This window comes from Nyctereutes procyonoides, unplaced genomic scaffold (assembly GCF_905146905.1).
Source record: "Nyctereutes procyonoides isolate TBG_1078 unplaced genomic scaffold, NYPRO_anot_genome, whole genome shotgun sequence".
In the NCBI taxonomy this organism is placed as follows: domain Eukaryota; kingdom Metazoa; phylum Chordata; class Mammalia; order Carnivora; family Canidae; genus Nyctereutes; species Nyctereutes procyonoides.
Genome location: NW_026575135.1, coordinates 14075101 through 14091552, shown reverse-complemented (window position 1 = coordinate 14091552; position 16452 = coordinate 14075101). Strand labels below are relative to the sequence as shown.

Sequence of the window (16452 nt, the reverse complement as noted above, 5' to 3'; positions counted from 1 at the left end):
TGCCAGTTGTCTGGGGTCACTACCAACTTAAACCTTTTTTTTTTGAAAACTGATTGAATTTACTCTGCAGACATACTTAATTATTTTGGGTTACACAATCTCAGCTAAAATTTTCTGCATACTCTCATGTGGGTGTTTTCTTTTCTTTTCTTTTTTTTCTAATTCACCTTTCAGTGAGAATGTAGACATTCAGGTATATAGACTTATTCAGGGGCTTCCTATTATACATTCACCTTTGGACAGAGTCCATTCTTTGCCTCCTATCACCTGCAGCTAACTAACAGTGCTATCAGAATTGAAGCTCAAGGACAACCGATTACAGGCATCTAAGTGGTGCCAGCGCTCACGTCCCTCTCTGGATTCCTATATAATTTTTTTTGCCTCTCAGAATTTTACTAATTTACTCAAGATATATTTATAAATATAGATATATTTATAATTAGATATATATTATAAATATTAGCTAGCATTATTTTGTTATTCCTAGTGAGACAATTTTTTAAGTTTCACAAAACTGCCAGAAATGATTACTCTAAGATTTGATAAAAGTCTAAAATACTTCTATATAAACATTTTCCTTTAACAGCGTATTCAGCCATCTTCTCATATTAGTACATACAGGTTTACCTTTTTGAAATGAATGGCTACATATCAAATACTATGGATAAACCATCATTTATCTAGCAAGTTCCCGATTAATGGATATTTATGTTGTTCTCAGTCTTTTGTTATCACAAAGATAACCTCAGAATAGTCAACATGTGTATATTTGTTGATTTGTATATCTAGAATAAACCTCTAGACTTATAAATCTCTAGAATTTCTAAGTTAAAGAATATAATACTTAAATTTTGATATCTCCAATTTGTTTTTCAGCATTTGCAACAATTAGAGTGAGAAGGAAAAAAAAAATCAGTGTGCCTGAATCCTCATGCCTTTCTATAATAGGTTTTATTGAGCATATTATTATTAATTTGAGGGAATAGTTTGTTTCTTAACCTTGTTCTAGAATTTATTCCATGGAGAGATATTACAGAAATATGCATGAAATGTTTTTAATAGATATTTTTCATGCCATATAAGGAACTGATTTGAACCAATTTTTCTTATATACAACTGAAATATAATCTTTTCAGGGCAATGCCATTTGATTTCTCATCTGACTGTGAGTGTTCTAACTGCCTGGAGAGTACTCAGAATGAGCCTGACTGGAATCCCTGTTTCAACAAGAGTAGTAATGACTCTCTATATTTAAGATCAAGAAAGAAGTCCATGCTTTCTTCTGGTATACGATGCTTTCCTCCTCAGTGTTGTTCCACCAGGCCACAGAATGACACCAAAGAGGACTCAGGATTTCTTCCCTCAGAGGAAGAAAACTCTGTGGAGTCTTCTCAAAACAATTACCTCAGTCTGAACCCTGAGGGCATTTCAAGGAAAATCAGGCCGTTGAGAGAGTTAACTGTCCAAGAATTACTGAGGGAGTTTGGGGATAGTGGGAAGTTCCAGCCAAACTCCACATCTGTAGGCCGCTTTAGAGATCAGGTGGTCATGAAGTTCAGAAGAGCTCTGTATTATTCTGGAATTTGGGTGACACATGTCCAAGGCTACAGACATGAAAAACACTTGTCAGCTAATTATTTCAAGAGAAATCCTCATTGTCTACACCGGCTGGTGCCCTGGCTGAAACGGGAACTAACAGCTGTTTATGGAGATTATGGTTATACAGTGAAGAATATCCTAGCCACCATTCTCCATCACATGACACAATATGATCTGGACAGTGAGTCCTTCATTCACCTCTTGGAGCCTTATCTCCAACAACACACCCACCATTTTCTGCATGAGTTTATTAGTTTTGTTCATTCACCTTATAACATGGAGACCTATGACCAACGAGCCATCTATCAATGTCCGTCTGTTTCACCATGGGTTAAAAAGAAGTCCATAGCATCAGATTCTGTTTTGCCTTTGTCTAAGGATCAGGCTCTACTGGCATCTCAACATGATACAGGGCAGTCTAGAAACACCCAGGGGCAATGGAAAAATGAACAGAAGCCTCTGTCAGGCTTGAAACAGTTTCCAAATGGTAACTCGTCTTTGCAAAAATCTGAAATGCCACTACAACATCATAAAATAGCAAGCAAAATCCATGCTTGGATCAAAGACAAATCAGAATCAGGTGATGAAAAAGGCACAACTTCTAACAATATATTCTTGAATTATACTACTCCAAGGGAAAGGGGCCCAGGCTTACAGAATTGCAAAAAAAAAGTTCAAGAGAGGAAAACAGAAGGGATAAAGTTGCTTCCTGATCATGTCCAGGATCTGGGAAAGAATGAAACAACTGCACATGCTTTCAGTCCCCCAGAAGTTTTTAGTCAGGGGCAGCCATGTCAGCACAGTCTAAGAGAAGGAAGGATTTTGAGCCCTGGCCAGCAGATCAATTTCAAGAAAAAAGGAGCAGACAAAATTAAATACTCAGATTCTTCACCAAAGATTTTTCAAAGACAACTACTCAGAGAAAGATCCTTGTTAAGTTGCAAATCCAGAAAGAGGGACCCTTCTTGGAGTTGCGTTTCAGAAACTGCCCTTTCTTCTGGGAGAAATAGTAGGAAACTGAGCTCTTTCAGAAAAAAGAGACTGAAGAGCAAACAGTCCTCCCAATTTGCAGAAGTTGGTTCACATTTCAGTAGAAGAATTCAAAGACAGTCAAGGTCCAGTTCTCACAGATCCAAATCTTGGTGTGTTGGGTTTACAAAGAGATCGTTAAGCAGAGAGTCAAGTAATCCCTCTCTGAGAGGAAGCCACAGAAGTGAACGCTTCATCCAAAATATATGCTGTGACCACTCAAAAGAGAAGGATGTGCATAGTTATGAATCAAACTGTGGGAGAGCATCTTTGACTACAGTCCAGTACGTGAAACGGCCTTCAACTGCTGGGAAGAGACCCAAGTGTTCTTCTAAAAGTGAGAGTACTTCCCAAGCTGGAAGCCACTGTAGTAGCCTCACACGCCTACAGACTGAGAAACGTAGATCCCCAAGTAAACACGAGATGAGGCAAAAAACTACATTTCCTAGAGCTGGCAAAACCAGAGCAGTTAGGCGCCGAAAAAACAAATGCCAATGTCTAGGTACAAAAACCACAAAGGAAGTCAGTGATGAAGTCAGGGATCCGAATGATGTAAGGCAGAAGAGTAGTCTTTCTGAGTGTGCACCTTCTGGCAGGAGGCAAATCCAAAAGAAAAAGGAGAATTCAGGCCTTCAGAAATGTCACTGGGCCAAAAATGAACATAAAGGAGACAAAATATTAGAAACACAGGGGTGCAAATTATTTTGAAAGGCAAATCAGTCCATTCGACTAGCCACCGAGGATCTTTGAAAGTATTAATATAATCTGGAAGGGATTCATCCCATTGCTTTGTAACTGGAACTAAAAGCCTGATGAATTAAATTTAAGGCTTCTTGTAGAGACAAATACATATTATTAAATTGGCCATATATGTAAGTATTATTTCAGTCTGATTTTTTTTCCCTTATGAACTGAGTTCTTAAAATATTTGGCTTTTTTTAGTTGCTAGATTTAACCATAAAGATTATTTGCTCAAAGTTGCAAACACCACAAAGACTATACTAACGATAGGAATATACATTACTTAACACAAGTTATACATATTAAGTATTACTAAACACAAATGTTATTTTTAAAGGGTATATTTTTTATTTTTAAAATAGATATAATCTGTAAGTTCTATAAAATATATTTATTAAATATATGTGTGTGTATATATATGTATGTGTATGTATATAGATATATATACACATTCCAGACCTAATGCTTTTTCAGTCCATGGAAAATAAGGAGGCATGCTCACTATCTTAAGATATAGTCATTGCCTTCAAGAATATCACAATTAGTTGTAAAGATAGATACAAATAAATAGAAAAAATAAATATCTTTGGGATATTTAGCACTACCTTCGTATCTCTGTACTCTGAAAACTGTGCCTTTACATACCCTGACATCTAGAGATCTTCATTAGAGGCTACTATGTTTTTAGAAAACTAATTTCCTACTCACTGTAAATTGGTCCAGTAACGGTGACTATACTAAAGCCAAGCTAATCATAGTATTTTGCCCATAGTACTTTGTCCCTCCAATCCTGCAGTTGATGAGTCCAGGGGTGGTCAAGTCATAGTACTTCCCTGAGATTTTTCAACTGGTTCTGATGAGAGGGTTATTCTCTCCTGTCCCCTAGTGGCAGGTAGTAAAAGCTTTAAAGCTTGGATACTATTAAGAGCTATAGTTCTCAATTTGTGAAGAAAACCAGTTTGAAGTAAGAGAGTAGAAAGCTAACAAAGAACAGCAAAGATAAGTCAGGAAGACACAGTCTTGGATTCAGACTTGAGTTCAGACTAGAACTTGAGTTGTGCTCTTGCTCTTCACGTGGTTTTATTTTTTAACCCTCTTTAGGTTTTGTGAGTCAATACAGTACTTCTCTGCTCTCTTATTAAATAGAAAATTACAGTTACTTGCAATCAATTCACTGGGAAGTGGCAAGTGGAAATCTAGGAAAGAATAGTCAGGAAGGAACAACTGCCTTGGGGAAGATTCTGAAGGCTTCTTGGAGAAGTAATCTAGAGTGAGTAAGAGTGTCCCAGGTTAATGTGATAGCAAATGCTATCAAGAAAAATGAGCAACATTAAAAAAAAATACCCTAATGTAACATTGTGTGTCAACTATACTTCAATTTTAAAAAAAGAAAAATGAGCAACTTCAAAAAAATGGAAGAAAATAAAAATTTCCAACACTCTCCTTCCAATGTAACTGGGAAATTCTAAGAGAGATGCTGAGAAGGGATGCTAATCCCAAATTGTAAACAGGAATGAAATCTGGCTTTTCCGGGTCCACAGTAGTCATGAAGCACCTAAAAGTAGCACAGGACTCAAATCGCAAATTAAGAAAATGACATTTTTGTCTTAATAACTCCTTTTTAAAAATAATCAAGACATGTTCCTGCAGAAATCTTAGAAAACCTGTTCAGCAGACATAAATGTGGTCTGGTACATTCAATTTTAAAATTGTTGTATTTCTTTTCTAATCCACATTTTCATCAATTTAGGTAAGTGAGTCCACTGTCAACAATGAGCTAAACCTTTCATGGTAATAACTCATGGGAAATACATACAAAGTCCTGGAATTAGGAAGAGGAAATTAATTGCAGTGGTTCAAAGTCACTACAACTTAGTAGTAGTGTACATTAAAAGGAAAATAAAACTTATTTTGGTCAAAAGTATGCTTATGAGCTAACAATGTTAGGCTGCATTCAAATGTAGATATAGAGAATTTCTCCAGGTATGGAAAACTGAAGTGGTTATCAAATACATGAATAGATATTCTCTAGGGAAATATATTCCTCCGGATGATTTGGAAAATGAATTTGGGTTTAAGGAGAAAGTTACAGAAAAGTGATTTTTCCTTAATGAAAGAAAGCCTGTCCTATTAGAGTGGTCATATGGTTCCTATCAGAATGGACATATGGTAGATCAAGAGGCCAATGGAGGGAAGGAGTTCTCATTCCTGGAAGTGTTCATGCTTGGCTGGATCCCAATAATGTGGGAAATCTGACTGGATGTTTTATATATTCCCATTTGACTCAAAGCTTCCAAGATTCATTAAAGAGTCACAGACAGTTGCTAATGAACCAAAAAATAGCATACTTATAAATGTGCAACATCTTTTCATGAATGGGAAAAAGAAAAAAATATTCAAAGATAGCACAGTAACAGTAATTAATATTGGAAGTTTCCTATTTGTGACACATTTACACCTCACACACACACTATCAGGTTATTATTTGAATTCACATTTTATGGATGAAGGAAACTGAGGTTTAATGCTGTTATTTGCTGAAGGGCACAAAGCTAGTAAATGCTGCACTCTGGGTTGAAACCCAGATGGTCTTACTTGCAGAGTCACTGATCTTAAACCCAACTTGACTTTGCTTACTTTTTTGTTGTTGTCTTTTTCAATTATCTACTATCTTTCTCACTCTACTGAACACATTCACAAACACTGTGATTTTCCCTTTACAAGTAAATAAAGTTGGTTTAAATATGCCTATGTTTTCAAAGATGAAAACAAGTTTCAAAGAAGTTTTATCATAACAAGCAACAGAGCTGAGAGCCAAACTGTAGATCCAACTGCCCACATTTTGTGTTTATATAGTCTGTCATAGCTGACTGAGCTTTTCAAATCTAACTCAAATGTACCCTATGACCCTTAATCACCTACTCTTCTTCACTACCAAGAGCACTTTTTCATTCAAAATCCAGAATACTAATATAATCATGCAGGGTGAGGCATTACGGGGTCACTCTTACTTATTTATAAGGATAAAAGCCAATTCCTCTTTCCCAAGTTCACCCTGAATTGTCCTTCTGATGCTAATGGGGTTCATCTCAGCCAGCTAGGAGAAGGCAGGTGAATGATTTTCAATACACATGCTTCAGTTCACACAGTATCTTCTATGGCACGTGGGTCAGTTGAATCTGCAGCAAAGGACCAGTTTTCATCTCTGTCCTTGACTCTTACATTCTTTGGGCTGGCACTCCTTTAGGTACATTTCATATAACTAATCAGAAGCAGGTAAGGAGAAATGAGGTGTCTGAAGATACCTGAGAGTCATGGTCAGGTGAGAATATTAAAACAATGGGTTATTAATGCTTATATCTTTCTATCATGCATATTTTAGCTAATGTATATTTATCAATCCTCACAGCTACTGCTTAGGGAAGTTTTTCATCTGTGCTCACTAGAACCATTAGTGTATCTTCCTAACTGGTTTCCTTGCTTCTGTGTTTGCTCTCTCTCTTCAGATCATTGTCCACACTCCCACATTTATTCTAACATACAAGTTTCATTTCTTTATTTTCCCTGCCTAAAATTCTTACTGGTTCCCTATTGCAGAGAGGATGAAGTCCAAGTTGTTTACTCTTACATATGAGGACCGTTTGGCCCCAATCCATTCCTATATCCATCTGTCCTTAAAGACAAAACACACAAACACAAAAATACATATGTATTATGCACAAGGACATATACACACATCCTTATACCTGCATACATCGTCTCTTACCAAAAGAATAGACTGTAATCTCCCTACCTTAAACAAATGCATTCCCTTCTGAACACTTGGTCCAATGTCTTCCATATAAGAGATGTTCAATAAACACATTTTTCCCATAATTGGTCTGGTACTATTGGACTGTGTGATCTCGGATAAGTTCTCTACAATTCTGTTTTCACTTTAGTTAAATGCAATTGATTCAATCATGTTTTAAATCACTGACCTGATATTCCATAAAACAATGTCACCACACTATATCTGAATCTTTTCCATACTTCTTTATGTTAGTGGTTTTGACTAGACTCATCTTTCACATTCATCTGCCCTCCCCGTTACATTATTGGTGTCCATGGTGGATTTTAAATTGTTTACTGGCTTATAATATTTGGACTTGGCAACACTCTGCTAGAGGATTTTCTGAACTTCCTTCAATTTCTAATCTATGAATCTTTGATTTTTTTATTTAATTAAGTTAAACAGTCATTTCAAAGTGACTGTTGAGCTACTAGTAATATATAGCTAAGGAATGACAACAAATTTTATCACATTATTAAATGAAGTAACCCCAAGTAAAATTTTAGGACAGTGTTTAGAAATACTGCTATGTGCAGATTTATCTCACTGATATATCATTTATTGTTGTATAAAGTGTCTGAACACAGGTAATTTCAATAATGTGCAACTATAAAACTGCTTAGGGAGTTGACAGGTATATTTTTTGTGTTAGGTTTCAGAACAAGCAAATATATTATGAATATTATTTTTGTATGCCAACTACTACACAAAAACATTTTGAAATATAAAGATTCTGCAAATATACTTATTTATTGAGAATTCAGAAGAACAAGGTGTTATACTTCAGCATAAATATAGTGCCTGAATGTTAAAACAAGCAAGGAACAGATGCAACTGCCTAATTGCTGATGTAAAGGAGTCATCAATTTCTCCCGTGCTTAACCATTTAATGTTTTCCCAATCTCTACTGTCTACTGCATCATGTTCTTTGATTTTTTCCTTCTCAAATGTGACCCAAAATTCCATGATGCAGTGATACCAGTAGAATGCTGGTTCCTCAGTCAGGCCAAGCCACTGTTTTCATGCTGAGTTCTTACTTAGAATATTCTTTGTTCCACTATCAATTAGACAATATGACTTTCTAGAATCCATTCAAGGAATACTTGTTCTTTGAAGCCTTACTTGATTATTTCCCCAAATGTCAAGATGTTAGAAGTGAACAATAACTTCCTTTGTGCCCTCATACAAACTTCTATTGGAACATCAGAAATGCTCATTTTGACTTTTTATATGTCTGAGTCACCTTCCCATTCTCTTTGCTCCAAGAAAGAGAGCTTATTTAAGACAAAGACCAGCCTGGTGCATAGTAGGTGCTTAATGAGTGCTGAATGGATACATGAATGATCAAGGATACAGAACATAGCTTTAGATGAGTTAAGTAGAATCACTGGTTTTAAAAGCTACTGTAAGGAAACAGTGACTCAGAAAGGATCCCTGTCATGAAGTCCAATGTGATTCATTCTAATCACTCTTCTATATTAGAACCTAAAAGTCAGTCAACTGTGTCCAAGTAAGGTAAATCCAAAGGAGATTCTAAAGGATGCACCTATGTAATCATCATGTGTTAATAGGAAATTCTCTATGTACTGTATTAAAATGACACTTGCTACTTGATAGAAATTCAGAATCTCAGCCTCCAACCTGAATCCAAATCTGCATTTTAATATTATCCCCAGTGATTAATATGTATATTATCTTGAGAAACACTTCTTTAGAATAACAGTTGTAAGACTGAACTCCAATGAAAAACCACGGTTTTTAAAATTAGCTTCAGAGGTAGAATTTAGTGATTCATCAGTTGCATATATCGCCCCTTGCTCATTCATCAAATGCCCTCCTTTTCTTTTTTTTTTTTAATGCTCTCCTTAATGTCTATCATCTAATTATCCCTTCCCCCATCCACCTTCCCTCCAGCAACCCTCAGTTTGTTTCCTAGAGTTCAGTCTCTCTTATGGTTTGCCTCCCTCTCAATTTTCATCTTGTTTTATATTTCCTTCCCTTCCCTTATGTTCATTTGTTGTTGTTGTTGTTGTTGTGTCTTAAGCTCTAGAAATTATGGTTTTATCCAAAATTTTAAAAGAGAGTGGAGAGAAGAGAGATACTATATAACTTTAACATTACATGTATAACAAGCAGGTGGACCATTCTATGCAGGGAACATACATGAATGTAAATCACAGGCAGAAATGCATTGGTAGGGATCCCTGGGTGGCTCAGCAGTTTAGTGCCCGCCTTCAGCCCAGGACACGATCCTGGTGTCCCGGATCGAGTCCCGAGTTGGGCTCCCGGCATGGAGCCTGCTTCTCCCTCTGCCTGTGTCTCTGCCTCTCTCTCTCTCTCTCTCTCTCTCTCTCTCTCTCTCTCCTCTCTGTCTATCATGAGTAAATAAGTAAATACATCTTTAAAAAAAATGCATTGGTAGTATGTGTTTATGGTCCATTAGGGTCAAACTCTGATCAAGAGAGCTTTAGGAAAGATAAATTTAACCAGAGCACTTTGAAAGCATTTAAGGAAGCAGTTTAGCAGTTTGGTTAAAGTGTAGTCTCCATCCACGGCAAGGCTGATTGAATTCAAATCCTTGTTGGATTCTTACTAGCTATGTGATCTTGGGCAAGCTATTTAAAATATGTGCTCCTCAGAGCACCTAGGTGGTTTAGTCAGTTAAGTATCTGACTCTTGATTTTGAGCTCAGGTCATGATCTCAGGTTTGTGAGATCAAGGCCTGTGTTGGGCTCCATGCTCAGTGCAGAGTCTGTTTGAGATTCTCTTTCTCTCTCTTTTTCCTCTGCCCCTCCTCCTGCTTGCACTCTAAATAAATAAATGGATAAATGAATAAAATCTTAACAACAGTAACAAACATCTGTTCCTCATGTATAAATAAGGGTAATAATAGTACCTAATTCGTAGGGTTGTTATGAGGAGTCAATATATGTATGATGCTTAAAACAGTGCCTGGCACATAGTGCTATATAAATATAAATATTATATATTTGCTGTTTACCATTATTTACTATCATTGTTATTGTTAAAAAGTTGACATATGAAAGGATACAGGTTGGTCTGGATATAAGAACTGAAGAGGCAGAAAAAACAGGAGGGCACACCGGCAAGTGTGATGTGATGAGCATCACTGGGATTTATAGCATGAATAATCAGGAAATAGAAGACAATCAGGAGGGTCAGGCTACCACAAAGGGAAAAGAAAGGCAGAGAAGAGGAGACAACTACCAATTATTGTGCACAGACAATATGCCAGGGACAGTGCCAGCAGCCTTCATAAATATTAGCTGGTTTAATCCTCAACTTATTGAGTGAAGTCTATCTCATTAGCTTATACTACATATGTGGAAAATGAGATGCAGGAAAGCTAAACGAATTATCTGAGATTAAAAAAGTAGAAGGTCATAGACCTTGGCTTGAGCACAGGACTGTTTAGATTTAACAATTCCTACAGTGTTTGTTCAGTCAGTAGGAAATTGATTAATTCTTTCCAATATGATCTATTTTAATGATAATGATGATATTGGTGGTGGTGGCCAGTACCAGTGGAGTGCTTACCATTTGCCAAGCACTATACTAAACATACTGCTTGTGTTACCTCTTTTAATTGTATGAAGAACTCTTTGAGGAAAGTATATTATTATGATCCCTATTTTAGAGATAAAGAAACTGAGGCACAGAGGAATTAGGAATTTGACCAAGGTTTTACAGATAATAGTGGGAGAGCTGGCTCTCATCCCAAGCAGTATGGAGTCAGTGCCCATGCTCTTAACTATCACACTGTACTGCCTCCTGTTAAAACAGCAACAATATTTTGGACAAGTGGCAAGAATTCATATTTTTTGAGCACCTGTTGTATATTAGAGTATGTGTTCCCATGTTTAATTCTCACCACTAGGAGGTGAGGTAGGGAGCAGTTTTGATGTGAGGCTTCAGAAAATTGGGAAGTAAAGTCTAAAATAGGTGAAACAGAAGGTCCTAAAAAAAATTATGTTTAGTTAAACTGGAGTTCAGGGGGAAAAAATGAATCCCTTGATTAGGAGTCAGCAAACTTTCTGTTAAGCTTCAGACAGTAAATATTTCAGGCTTTGTGGGAATATGGTCTCTGCAACAACTAGTTACCTCTGCCATTGTAGCATGAAAGGAGCCAAAGATGTTACACAATTGAAAGATTGTGTCTAAGTATCAATAAAATTTTATTTACAAAAATAGTTGGTGGGCTAGATTTGGCCCATGGTCTATCATTTTTAGATTCCTATTGCTAACCTTTAAGTAATAAAAATAATGTACCATTTTCCTTTTATGGTTTCCAGGTGGTATAATTCAGGACAAACAAAATACACTGTTATTTAGAATTCTGTTTCTCACGAATTAAAGCAACACTGATGAAACAGAAAGTTGTTGAATGTAGAATATTAGTGTTTCCAAGAGCTGACTCTGCCAATGGTTTACTTTTGGAAAGGCGAAATATTTTAAGGGATGTGGATGCTTTGCTTTATTCTACAAAATACAAATAAATCATGAACCAGTAGAGCTAGAGCCATCCCTGGAGAGAATAATCTTTAAACTATGAAAAAAGTTAGAGGTTATTTCCTTCAAAAAATGGCTACCAAAGTGAGGTGTCAGATTGAGATCACAGATTACATTCCCACTTTCTCTTCTCTACTTTTCATCCTATTGGCATTTATAATAACTCCACGATGAAAAATTACAGTCATTTCTTCTTGAAAGATATATTGCATCCACATGTGGGCCAAGTGATTTAATCTTGATTAGTGCTGTCTGAAGCCTTGTCAGATGGGTTAGCGATTGGTCATGTACTTCATAGCACTGCTATTAAATCTACTGGGAATTAACATGTTAAATCCATAATCATGCTTTATTGCCTGTATAATCCTGGGTTAACTGCAAAACGAAGTTGATTCATTTTTCACATGTTCACCAAAGTGAAGTCATATTTTTCCCTTAACTACTAATTAACCTTTATGGCTTTATTAACTACTCTATTAAATTTAAATGAAATGTTTATTGGAAAGAGTTCATGGGAAGTATAAACCACAATGACAGTGTGGCCCTGGTGATGTCCTGTTCCCTGAAACCTCTCTATTAAAAAGGTTCATATTACAAGTAGTTCATTTTTTATCACAAGGTACCGATGCTTGTAACTTAATAGGTAGTGTGGTAAATAAAATAAGCACTGGCTTTGGAGTCAGACAGACCTGGGACCAAATTCACATTCAATTGCCTATTAACTATGTGATGTTGGTCAAGTTACCTAATATCTCTGAGTCTCAGTTTCCTTATATGTAACTACAAATAAAATATATAATAGTTATTCCCAGACTTTTGAGGATGAAGGGTGTGAATGAAATAGTGGGGGAAGATAAGAGAAATACTCAATTTTCAAGAGGTAATTTTTGTCAAAGCTTCTATCTTGTGTTGAAGCAGGAAGATTCTGGTGTGGCATTCACATAGGAGAAAAAGGAAGCTGGAGACCAAAGAAATTATTCCTAATGTCTTCCCACCTTGCCCAGCCCCATGAATTAGGTATGAACCCCGTATAGAGACAATCTCTGGCCTAGGCTGCTAATATCTTGCACTAGGAGTTTCCAGGACTGACACTATCCTAAACAGTTACCTTGTGCAAATTAGAAAATCATTACCCTTGGGGCAGAAACAGCTATGTGGACATAGGGCTTGTCAAAAAGGAACTTTTGTGTAAAGAAGAAGATACTGGGACTCATGGCTTGATGAGTAGCGCATCTCCTAATTTATCAACAGAATATTCTTTTTCAGACCACAACCCACACATCTTCACGTAGTGCCCTGAACCCCAGAGTTTTAAGTGGGCATTTGGTTATCCAGCTGAAGACAAATTTCCCAGCCTCTGTTGTAATACGAGTAGTCATATGAATTAATTCCAGCTAATGGGATCTACGCAGTAGTGATGTCCTTAATATAACCTCCAGTCACCTTCTTTTTTTTAATTTTTATTTATTTATGATAGTCACAGACAGATAGAGAGAGAGGCAGAGACACAGGCAGAGGGAGAAGCAGGCTCCATGCACTGGGAGCCTGACGTGGGACTCGATCCCGGGTCTCCAGGATCGCGCCCTGGGCCAAAGGCAGACGCCAAACCGCTGCGCCACCCAGGGATCCCCTCCAGTCACCTTCTTAAGCAAGGCGTCTTGTCTTGGATACTCTCTTTCTTTTTCCTTTGTCTGGGAAATGGCAATAATGGATACTCACCTTATATACAAAGATCAAAGTCATGTTTTGAGGGTGGCAGAGCTAGTCCATTAACCAAGGGGGGAACAGAGCCACCATAAGCTCTGGGCTCCTCACTTTCAGAATATACATAAGCAGAAATAAATAAACTTCCATCATGCAGAAACCACCATGTGTTGGGATCACTTTGTCATAATAGTCTAGCTTGCATACTAACTAATATGGGGCTTTTCTTTTTTATTTACTTTCATTTATTTATATAAATTTTATTCATAATAGCAAAACACTGGATATAACCCAGGTGTCTAATAACAGAAGAACCAACAAAGAAACACAAAAATGGGATCATGGAATACTTTTAACAGTGAATGAGAACAAATTATTTCATGAGATTGGGTGAAGGAAGCCAACACAAAAGAGAAATACTGTATTATTTCATGTGTGTGAAATTCTAAGCCATGCAATACTAATCTAAAGTGAAGGAAATCAGACTGGTTGTTGTCTTGAGGGAGAATGACTGGGAAGGGAATGAAGGAACTTTTGGAGGTGATTCAACTGTTCTGTATGCATTTGCCAAAACTCATTGAACTCTATACTGAAAATGAGTGCGTATTATTATATTTAAAATACACCTGAGTAAAAAACTTCCTAACGAAAAATGGCTTCAAACATAATTCTCAACATTTTGATTTTTTATGAATTCTAATTGGTTATAGAAATTTTTTTAATTCTTTTTTTTTTCTTTTTCTGAAATTGAATCCCTGGACCATGCATCCTCATCTCTCCATGCAGGAAGCTTGGTAGCCATCTTGGTGTCACATGGGGTCAGGAATAACTCCTGCTGTAGCTCAGTGAGGGGTTCTGAGAGATTTGATGAAGAATAATTTTGAGGGTGGAAGAGTGCATTTTATTTATTTTTAAATATTTATTTTTTTTTGAGAAGAGATAAAGTAAGGGAGAGCACAAGAATGGGGGGAAGGGCAGAGGGAGAGAGAGAATCCTCAGGTAGACTCCCTGATGAGCGGGGCCTCTAATGTGATTTGGGTTTTTAACCATCATCACCAACATCACGTTAAAACAATCAGAAGCACCACGTATTAAAACAAAATATGAAACTCAAACCAGTCAATTATGGTTTTCTGACATTCCCCTTCAAAATTATCCAACTAGAAATGCTTAAAGATTTTTAAAAGGGTGTTGGTTTTTATTATTGTTGATTTTAAATTCTTAGAAATGTATCTGAAAAAAATTCAAAATCTGAAGTGTTCACCAACTGCTACTGTAGTGCTACCCATTTGATAGTTGAGCAAATTGAGGTTTAGGCTCTCCTAACTGGAGGGACGAAGGAGACAGAGCTCCAGTAATTTAAATCGATAAAAACCATTGAGCAAAGATACAGGCCACCTCTTTAAGGAATCTTTGATCCACCCCTAAAGTCCTACATGCCTGAGACTCTCCCCTAAAACACACCACTACCATTTCTCAATGCCACTGCCCTCACCTACCCCTTGGGCTACCTGGAGATCACCACTTCTAAGACCCCGTCACACTGCCTCCTTGCAGCTATTCATTTCTGGAGAGATGACCCTGCACCCACATCTCACCAAGGGACAGACCAAGACTGAGTGCTCCGAAGGTCTTAGTGCCCTCAATTACTAGCTCCTCCATACCAACATGGGACTTTTACACCAGAGTTGAAGGAGTTATTTTTATGAGGGAGTCTGATTTTCAGTGACCACCAGTAATGCTGCCTTGTTCCCAGGTGAAAACGATATGATGATGTACGGAAAGAACCACATGGCAGTGCTGGCACCAGTGGCAGTCCCCAGAAAGGCTGCACCACAGCAATAATGGAGACTGTGATGCATGATGGGAGGTGGCAGATACCCAAGAAACCCAGCAATGAGGTGTGTCTGCTCAACCGAATTGGTACACAGACCTTCCTACCAGACCTCACTGCGCTTGCGTGAGAGTAATATTGCAAATACCTGCATAAGTAGATGATGGAAAACATATATTTGTGTTTGATTGTTTCTCTGGCTTCGTGTGTATTCATGGGCTAATAAGACCTTGAGTCAGGACGCCTGGTTGGCTCAACGATTGGGCATCTGCCTTCAGCCCAGGGCATGATCCTGGAGTCTTGGGTTCGAGTCCCACATCAGGCTCCCTGCATGGGGCCTGCTTCTCCCTCTGCCTCTCTGTCTGTGTCTCACATGAATAAATAAATAATCTTTAAAAAAAAAAAGACCTTGAGTCAATCAGGGTCCAATGAGAAAAACTGAAACCACACAGTATGTTACAAATAGAGATACTTTGATAGAGAGCACCTGTTTCCAAAGTGCTTGAAGAGTTGAGAAAGTAAGACGGAAGGTGACGTAACAGGTTAGAACTGCAGGAAGTTCCTAAGACCTTCAGAACAGAAAAGAGGGGGCGTTAACAAAGCCAGGAGAGCATTCACTACTGCTGGTGGTACAGCAGACTATAGCTCTTGTCACTGCTTCTCCCAGAGTTCATAGCTTCCTGCTGCTGCTGCAGGTGTGGAGAGAGAGCAACAGAGGGAGAGGAAGGGAGGGGTACCTTAAGAAGCTAAAAGTTGGGGGTTGGAGTTATATATTCATTTTATAAATGTTATATATTCATTATATGAATATTATAAATATAAATAAATACTAAAAAAAACACAGGTGAGAGAGACTGGAGACAGGGAAGCTAGCAGAATGGAGGTGTGCTGTTCACATAGTCTCTAGAACAATGCTGAAACTCCCATTTGTATATGGTGATCTGGAAATTGCATAGACACTTTTCTGTTTCTTTAGCTTCTAACATTAAGCTCTATTCTTCTGTTCAACACACAAGTGTAACTTCATAGCACAGAAACAATTTTTTGAGCAGCTAATAATATCATTGTGTACCTGACATATACTCCCTTTGCTTCATATTTTGTAAATTTTTCATAACATGAAGACTTTTATTTCATTGCAAATGATGAAACACTGAATTAAACATAAGCTTGAATGCTGAAG

The 16452-nt window shown here is 37.3% G+C and overlaps 1 protein-coding gene across 1 annotated transcript; it reads left to right on the top strand.

Moving 5' to 3' along the window:
• The first annotated feature begins 1140 nt into the window (after positions 1-1140).
• On the top strand, positions 1141-3336 carry LOC129494558 (E3 ubiquitin-protein ligase Topors-like). The gene has a single exon (XM_055301488.1). It carries the CDS (start codon positions 1141-1143, stop codon positions 3334-3336), a length of 2196 nt encoding a protein of 731 aa, XP_055157463.1.
• The last annotated feature ends 13116 nt before the right edge of the window (positions 3337-16452 follow it).

What these genes read in the sequence shown, in the direction of transcription:
- LOC129494558 (XM_055301488.1), top strand. Translation starts at nt 1,141, where the DNA reads ATGCCATTTGATTTCTCATCTGACTGTGAGTGTTCTAACTGCCTGGAG.